The sequence below is a fragment of the Bos indicus x Bos taurus genome, chromosome 26 (assembly GCF_003369695.1).
Source record: "Bos indicus x Bos taurus breed Angus x Brahman F1 hybrid chromosome 26, Bos_hybrid_MaternalHap_v2.0, whole genome shotgun sequence".
NCBI lineage: Eukaryota > Metazoa > Chordata > Mammalia > Artiodactyla > Bovidae > Bos > Bos indicus x Bos taurus.
In genome coordinates this window covers 40,631,735-40,641,081 of record NC_040101.1, presented here as the reverse complement: position 1 = coordinate 40,641,081, position 9,347 = coordinate 40,631,735, and the positions used below count along the sequence as shown (strand labels likewise).

At 43.4% G+C, this 9,347-nt stretch overlaps 1 protein-coding gene across 1 annotated transcript in view; it reads left to right on the top strand.

Annotated features, from left to right (window-relative positions):
* The first annotated feature begins 1,580 nt into the window (after positions 1-1,580).
* Positions 1,581-9,347, top strand: part of FAS (Fas cell surface death receptor) — a 34,038-nt gene continuing 26,271 nt past the window's right edge. The window contains exon 1 of the mRNA XM_027529470.1: positions 1,581-1,960. Within this exon, the coding sequence (XP_027385271.1) occupies positions 1,931-1,960 (30 nt within the window). The 5' untranslated portion in view covers positions 1,581-1,930. The remainder of the gene's footprint in view (positions 1,961-9,347) is intronic.

Below are 9,347 nucleotides of genomic sequence, written 5' to 3'. Positions count from 1 at the left end.
TTAGATTAGGAGACCTGTTTAAATTAACCCAGAATTTTCTAAAATCATTTGATCATGTAACACATTTCTTCCCACAAAGTACCTATTACTATTTCATTAAACTTAAGGGTTAGGTGTGTGTGTGGAGTGGGGGAGGTTTCAGGGGAGTTAGAAAGAGCAAGAATATCTAAGTTTAATTCCTGAATCTACTATTTACTAACTAATCAAACTGTCAGTGTTGCTTAAATTTTTTTGGCTACAATTCTTTATAAAGTAAATATAATACTTAGACACCTCACTGGGCTAAAATGGCAAATATTAGGTAAGGAAGAACCATTTGTGAAAGTTGTTGACTTATGATTCATTCTCAAGAGATGCTGATTTTGTCAGCTGTCTCGCTCTCCTCCCTCCCTTCCTCTCGCCTTTCTTATGATTTTTTTTTTATTTCAATAAACTTCTAATTTCAGAATAGTTTTCGACTTACAGAAAAGTTGCAAAGATAATACAGAGTCTCCATATGCCAGCCCCTTTACACCCCTCTCCCCAACCTCCCACCATTCACTTCTTTTTGTGTCTGTTTTGGGTTGGGAACTGCAGGAGCAGGATCTTCTTCACAGCACTAACAATCTGCTGGGCAGTGAAGCAGGGGGCAGGTAAATCCACACCTGTAAGACAGGGCCACGAGTGCAGAGCAGAAAACAGGGAGAGTGAAAGCATTTAGAAGCAAAGCATTAGAAGCAAAGCAAAGCTCCTAACCTTGAATTGGGAGACAGGAAGATCTCCCAGACGAAAATGTCTTGAAAATGTCTTCAGAGAGGGATCCAGATGGATGAGGAATGAGCCAGGCAAAGGGAGGGAAAGGAGAGTGTTCCTAATGGGATACAGCCAACAGGGAAGATGGACAACCGAGTGCAGATGCAGAGCTTATGCAGGAGGCGGGCCCCAGCTTACCAACTACTTGCAGAATCACGCTCACGAAGGATGTCATTATACAAACCTTCTGTAAAACTGTTGCGAACTGGCTAACCAGACGAATCAACTTTTCCAAAACAGTAATGACTTCGAGCTGTTAACCAAAGCACTAAAATATACTTTTTTTTTAAATAAAGAAAATTGGCCAGGAAATGAGTAATCAAGGAGGGGAAGTAATTGTACGCTTTTAATCATATAGCTGGAGGTGTGTGATTTGTCTTAGGAGTTAGCTTTGTACTCCTCGTGAGAATAAAATATAGAGGGTCCTCCCTCTTCGGAATCCTCACAGCACTGGCCACTACAGACACTAGTCCGGGGTTCCTGTGAGCCTTTAACGTCGCCACCACGGCACACGGAGCTGAGCCAAGGCTGGGTCTGCTCTGGGAATCCCAGCAGTCAGCCGAGGCTCCTGCTCCGAGCAAGACGCGTGCGCTCTGCACTTCAGTCCTCCCCAGCCTCCCCAGATGAAACTGCAGAAGAGTTTAGAAAGGACATGGGGCCCGTTCTCAGGATCCTCACCTGAACCCGAGCATGCCAGTCGACTGCGGAAACGCTCCCAACGGGGAATGCCCGCTTGTGCAACAACGCTGGCGCTTTCCCCGCTCCCCGTTCAACACCCCTTCCCCCACCCCACCCCCAACTCCAGGCGCAGGGTTGCAGAATCAAAGGCGCCCTCCCCTACTCGGGCGTTCCCCAGCTAAGCTTCCTCCTCCAACCCCCACCCCCTGGCTCCGGGGACATTTCTTTAGGTCTTTTCAAATAAGCTACCAACAGGTGTTCAGACACGCTGCTGGAGAAAGAGGAAAGCGTCCCGAGAGTAACTGTGCGTGAGCGCCCGGGGCGGGCCCGGGAGGGGAGCACTCTCCCAGGCCGGCTGGAGCGCGGGGAGGGGCCAGTCGGGGCTCACTACTCACCGGGTGCGTAACTCGCCCTGGTGCCAGTTGTAAGGCTCCTTCACTTCGGAGATTGTTTCACAGCCATGTCCGGGATCTGGGTTCACTTGTCACTGGTGAGTCGTCTCTGCCCCGGCGAGGGCCTCTCCCAGCTCGGCCACTGGGCTGGCGCGGGACGCGCTCTGGGGGCGGCGGGGGAGATGCGCGCGTGGGCGGCGGACTTGGCCGGCCTTTGCCCGGCTAGCTCCGCATGACTGCTAGGACTTCTCTTGAGGGCGAGGTCTCAGGAAACCAGGCTACTCGTTTTTCTTGGGGCTGGATGCGAAGCTGCGAGCCCTCGAGGCAGGCGGAACATCTCTGGGTGCCCCCTGGGAACGCGGTTTGCGGCGCCGAGTGGGTGGGCGCGGGGGGCTGGCCGGGGCCGAGGATGTTTGGGGGTCGCTGCAGGGAGACCCCCGTCTGAGGCAGGAAAGGGTCTTCTGGATAAGTCCTTGCATGTCTCGCTAAGGCTGTGCTATGAACGTGTGCGCCCCGGGGCGGTGAGAACTTGCTCTCTCGAAAATGATAACACAAGTTTTTCCAACACTTCCCAACTTAGGGAATAAATCAGCCTCGAGGCAGTGGTTACACCACAGGCTTTGGAGCGCACCGTTTCTTTCTTGAAAACGTTATCTTGGGGCTGAATGCGCCTTAAAGAGACTTGTTTACCTTTTTGCCGCTACACAGAAAAAGAAACTGTTTTGTTTCCCTTCCGGGAATCCCTCTCCTTGAGAGTGTGAGTCACTGTCTCAGGTTTGCCCCCCGCCCCTTTTTTTCCCTCTCTCTCTCTCTCTTCCGTTTTTTTTTTTTTTTTTTTTTTAAATCTTTCATTGCTTGCCGGACTCGGAGGCGGGAGGTAACCCTGGCCCCATTGCTCAGGCGGTGGTACCTGCTGCCACCGCGCATGCGCTGAGCAGCCTGTACTTGGCCTAGAAGCCTAAGCCGCATCCACCTCTTTTGGAGAGTCCCTACCTCAGACATCCCGGCTTGGTGATGGCTGATCGAAGACTTTGGCCTCAAGGGGTTCATTTGAGTTCCGAACTCTCTGAAAACCAGTGGATTCTTATTTGCTGGGCCTCATCGACGTGCCAGGCAGTGTGATAGGAATGTTTATGAGTATGATCTCAGTCAGTTCTCGCAGCGGCTGCGCAATATCTCCATCTTACAGATGGCAAAATGAGGTTCAGACAGCTTATGTAAGTCGAGTCCATAACAGTAAGAGGCAGGACTGAATTTAAATCCAATTTAGATCCCATTCCAAAACCTGGGGGGTGGGGGTGGGGGTGTCGACCGCAACTATGTCCAGATGACACCAAGAGTTTTAAGAGAAAAAAAAAGATAAAAAAAGATGTCTGGAACCGTCTTATGGTTGGAAAAAAAATTCTCCCTGGTCCTTTTGGAAGTAATGTACGATATTTGGGCTCCTTTAGAAATTTTCTTTGAGAAAATTTGAGATTCAAAGTTGGGAAACCATTTATACAACCTCAAATCACATTCTTCCTTATCATGAACCACTGCCTTATTGCAGTCTTGGTTGCTTCGACAATCTCTTCGTTCTAGGAACAACAATTCCAACTAGTATAGCAAAATTATCAAAGCCCAGAGCTACACTTTACTTTTATAATAATGCTATAGTGTCTCTACCAGGGGTGCCTGTTTAAAACACCAAGGAAACTGCTTTTCTGAAAGAATGCACACGTATTCATACACACATATGTGCAAATACAGATTTATTTACATTTATTTGTATATGCAGATTATAATAGCTATGATATATATTAAACATTTATTATTGTTATATGATATAGAACCTCAGAAGTGAATGTTTATTGAATAAAATGTGTTAATACAGATGTATAGAAAGAAAAAAAATCTGATATAACTATCACCTAGATAGTGCTGTTTACATTTTGTAGTATATCTTCTATTTCCCTTTTCTAATATGGCTCTTCAGTTTAGTTACCCAGAATCCTGCCCTGCCCCCATCACGGGCCCAGCATCACACCTCTGTTCTTAGAGAAGTTTCCACACCATTATGTCACCTTGTGTGTCTCCAGAAAATGCTTGCTTTTATGACCTCGCATTTAGTGGGGCTTAATTACTAGTCGCAAATAAATTAAACCAGTTAAACCGGGGCGTGAGTGCTAACTACGTGGAACACAGAAGCACATTTGACTCAGTCATGTCAGTGGCCTGGAAGTGGATGGGAGGGAGCGACCATGCTGTCTTTTTTCCTCTTTCTTTCTCTGGTCCGTTCATCTCGAGTGTGGTCTATCATCAGCAAATATCCCATCCTTTACCTCTTTCCTTCTTTCTTCCCTGTTGAAGTTAGTTTTCTCTCTCTTGGATTCTGGGTGTTGTTTGGATACAGAAGAAAAGGCATAGTTACTTAAGAAATTTGTGTGAGAAATAGCTGTGAGTACTGCTGCTGCTACTTGTAATACCACATAGTTCTGATAGCTTTTGTTTTGTACTCTTTAGGGCTATGGTTAGGCAATTACTAGATAGCCATTTTCCTGTCCTTTGTTTCTTGGAGTTTTCAAAATTATGGGCAAGGGAAAGGAGAGGGCAGCTGAAAAGGTGTATTTAAAGTAACCATACAGGAGAGCTTTGAGGAGAAAGTAAAGGACAGTCATTTAATTTGTAATTTAATAATTTTTCCATAAACAAGGCTAAGAAGCAAGAAATAGGTTGTGGTGTGTTTCTATTTATTGTTGTTTTTCGCAGGTTTTCCTTATCTCATGGCGGACTTGAAAATTCTTTTGAATTAAATAATATTATGAAATGTAATTTAAAACATTAACAACCAGCATGTAAAAACACACATTGATAAAAGAGGGCAAGATTGGGAGGCAAAAATGAAATTGATATGTGAAGATCCTCAGGGCCTTCACCGCTAGCTTCAATTAGCTGAATGAAAACTCTTCTATTGTCTATCTCCATAATACAATTACCACCCTTAGTGGCAAAACTGGAGTTTAATTTAGCAAAGCAGTTTTTATTCTTGCACTGAGTTTATAGAAGGAGAAAAGTGAGACAGAGGCAAAGAGGACTCAAGATTTTGATGTTGTCTGTAAGTAAGTTTCTTTGGAATACTAAACAAGTAATTTACCTCTAAATAGTTCCTAAGAGTGGAAGTGTCAGCATTTCAAAGGAACCTCTCTGAAGGCTACTAGCTCTATACCACAGCTGCTAAGGAGTAATCACTTTCTAAGAGATGATCAAAAACCTGAATAAGGAAATCCCCCACTTGAAAACCCCTAATGAGTTAAGTACATTTTGGTAAATTATCTTGGGTTCCAAAAGTCCCTTAAATGAGCACATGTTTTGTAATAGGTACTAAAGATTTATTGACTTACGATGAAAAGTAATAACATAAAGGTAATAACATGTATAGCTTGTTACCAAAAAATTATTTGCAGACTCATTGTAAGTACCTTAATGGACAATAGTGTATTCTTTTTGCTATGTGTGTGTATCTATTTACAAAAGTGGGAAAACAGCATTTAACTACTTAATAAGTCCTTTCATTTCCCAGAAGACCTTTGCTTTTAAATGAAATAGATAAAATGAGTAAATAAATAAACAAAAATGAAATAAAGTAGTGTATCTTTTGCTTTGTATGTAATTGGATCCCTAACACCAATTGAGTATCTTCCATTCAGTCTTAAATAGGAACAAATAATTCAAATGTACTTGCCTACTTTTATTTTCTTTGATGTGAGAGTATGAGTAGTAAGACTCGAATTAGAAAGTTGATCATTATAAGACTGTTAACTTCACCTTCCTCAGAAGGAAATGGGCTGGTTCTCCTCTTTGATCACAGTTCCCTTCTTGATTTGGAATGAGCTTTTGCGCAACTGAGCCATCCCCATCTGTGGACCAGTTAGAAACAGCAGCTATTGCTCTACTGGACACCTGGCTAGAGACCCACTAAGTGAGGGGTGATAGTAACTTTTGTATGAAATTATGCATTTTGATTAAGGCTAGTCTTATAAATTAGCAGTCTGACTACAAACTCATTCAGCAGATGTACTCTGCCCAGCAAAGCAAGCAAACCTACTATATGTAGGTATTGTTAAGCTGTGAACTGGGATAAACTTGGGAAATTAGAATAAACTTTTTTTTGAAGTCATTAATGTCAGGCTGTCTTATAGTCGAGTGATGGCTGCATTGTAGATTTAGTCACTTCTGTGTTCTGGGACACCATAAAAATATAACCTGTGAGAAACGTCAATACTTTTGATTTCTGACTTCAAAGATCTTGGAAAAAAGAGAGAGAGAGAGAGAGAGAAAATGAACTCAGAACATGTGGTATAATGTTCCCACCCCTTGCTGAGGTTTGCGCTTTGGTTTTTAGCCATCTTCACAAAAGGATCCTTGTACCTAATGGACTGTTTTTTCATATGAATGTCTGTCTTAGGCGTGATTTCAAAAATTGGGCTTACATTGCCCCAGACTATGTTCTTGTTTTTTAATATTTATTTATTTGGCTGCACTGGGTCTTAGCTGCAGCATGCAAGATCTTTATTTGGAGCATGTGGGATCTAGTTCCCTGACCAAGGATCGAACTGAGGATCCAACCCAGGCCCCTTGCATTGGGAGCATGGAGTCTTAGCCACTGGACCACAGGGAAAGTCCCCGCCCCAGACTGTGTTATGTCTCTGCTGCACTGCCTTGACACATGCAGAATGTATATAGGCAGGTATGTATTTTTAATATTAGTTGCCCCATTTAAACGTTGGAGGATTTTGGTTTCTCTTGAAAAATGAAAGGTCTGGACCCACATGCCACCTGGTCCCCACCCTCCTGGATTAGAAGGCTGCCCCTTGGGTCCAAGCGCACCTCTCCATTTTCACAGCCCTGCCTGAACTTTGTTGTCTGTTCCACCTGGATGCTTTACTCTTGTGACCCTTCTGGGCATTTGAGAATTCTTGGGCTCTAGTTTAGGACTTGGTAATCTTCCCATTTCCTCCACCAAAGATGACTTCTCTTCCGTTCAGGCTTAGTTTTAGAAGGGTCGTTATTTCTCCATGAAAAGTCAAATTCTAATTGGCAAGTGCAGAGCACAGAGGCTGTTGGTCTGTAATACTCTTCTCACATGTAAATGTACTCATCTGCTAACCTCAGATTTCGCTTCCTCCAGCCCTAAAGACCTTCCCAGGTCTTCAGCTGCGAGCAGCAGCAAAATAACCAGGGTTATTAGATATTAAAAAACAAGGTTGAGCATAATCATGAGGAGGCTCCATTCTCAGAGATCCTGATTCTGTAGGTCTGTGCTGGGACCGAAGCATTTCATATTTTTAATGTATCACTGTGTATGTGTGTGCTCAGTTTTGTCCAACTCTTTGTGACCCCATGTACTGTAACCTACCAGGCTCCTCTGTCCTTGGGATTTCCCAGGCAAGAATACTGGAGTGGGTCTCCATATCCTTCTACAGGGGATCCTCCTGACCCACGGATCGAACCTGCATCTCTGTGTCTCCTGCATTTCAGGCGGATTCTTTACCTGCTGAGCCATTGGGAAAACCATCACTACATGATTCTAATGTTTTTCAGGGTTTTGAGGACAGTTTTTCTAACTCTAGCACAAAACCCCAAATCTAATCCCAAATGGAATTCTCTAGGTTTCATTTTATTTTATTTACGACTTGATTCAGTCAGGAGTCTAACCAATCACTTACTCTACTGACCTTGCTATTTTTCTCCTGGTCTTCCCAGAAACCAGCCTTAAGAAAGAACGAAGACCTTACTGGAATAAGATTACCTTGTGTGTTTTTATTTACACACAAAAAATAAGAGCGAAAGAAATCTTCACTTATCTCTTTAATACTGAAATGTTTCTATGTTTAGAAAATTTAGAATACTTGTTTTTATTTCAGTTTTTCAATAATGTACCTACTACAAAATACCATCACTATTAATATTATCTCACTTTCTATACAAATAGAGATGCATTGAACAGTCAGAAATGGTGGACTATTAATGGTTTGTTAGAAGTTCTTTTTCCTAAAGTGTTGATCAGTAACTAAAAGTCTGAAAAGGGAATGACCAGTACTCATGTGTTGCTACAGTTGTGCCCTGGACAGGAGGGGCCCGTGAGATTTCAACTTCCTAGTGGAGGTCTGTAAGACTGGGAAGTTCAGGTTCCTCCTGGCCCCTGAGGATTCCAGTTCTGAAGACCATTTTCAGTCTCTAGTCCGTTTAGCACAGTGATGGTTGAAGATGGGAAATCCTAATGCTCAGCTGCGAGGGATTCCCAAATGTGTGTGTACCACGGACCTCCCTCAAATCTAGACTCTGAGGGAATCAAAAGATGGTGGTGTGGGCCGATAGGTACTCATTTCCTGTGGCTGCTGTAACTGGGTGGCTTAAACAACAGAATTGTATTTTCTCTCAGTTCTGGAGCCTAGACGTCTGAGATCAAGATGTCGACAAGTTTGGCTCCTGAAAACCCCGAGGTAACGATCTGTTCCATGCTTCTCTCCTTGGCTCATGAATGCCCTTCTTCCTGTGTCCTCATATCCTCTTCCCCTTGTCTCTGTGCCCAAATTTCCTCCTCTGAGAGGGACACCAGTCATATTGGATTAGGGTGCACCCAATGACCTCATTTTGATTTCCTCTTTAAAGACCCTGTCTGTAAATGTGGTGACATTCTGGGTTACTGGGGTTAAGACTTCAACAGAAGACTTTGGAGGTGAGGGAGAGACAACTCAGCCTAAAGAGACTGACTCTCTTGATCCAGACCCGACTGCCAGTTTGGGGCATAGCTGCCTCTAACAGATGAAGGGCTTGGGTTCTAAAACTCTTCCCAGTGATTACTGGAGAGCTTGTAGTCAGTCTGAAGTATGTGGTCAGTATCAAAAATTCTCACTGACCATTCTAAGCATCTGTCTTCTTACTCTTGTCATTTGAAGGACTGCCATTTTTCACCTTCAGACACCTTTTTTTTTTTTTTTCTCCTCTGCTTTTACAAATTCTTTTCCTGTTGCTTTGAACTTCACTGAGAACAGAAAAAAGGTGATTTTTTTTTTTAAACTTCCTTTTCAAACCCTGGCTCATCTCTAAGGGCTATTGCCACACTGATTCTTTGAAGTAACCCTAATTGGATTCTCAGTTTCTTCCAGTAGTTTGTTTAATTCAGTCACTGTGAGGCTACTCTATTTGTGATTGCCATGTTAGATCTTGAATGTTTACAATTCCTGGGAAAGCATGGTGAGCTGGTCAAAGGGGAGTGATATGCCTCAAGGGTGGTTGTCGATTTCTGGATCTGGCCCTTCCTGCTTTGTTTCTTCTATGTAGTAACCCAGTTGGCTATGAAAAGTGATCCATCATATGATACAATTAATTAATATAAAGTCAACCGTCATCTGATACAAGAGACAGACTCTCATGTCAGCCTGTTTTTGAGACTTTCAAAGGGAGCAAATGCAAAGATCAATGATAGGCTAGGAGGACTCCTGG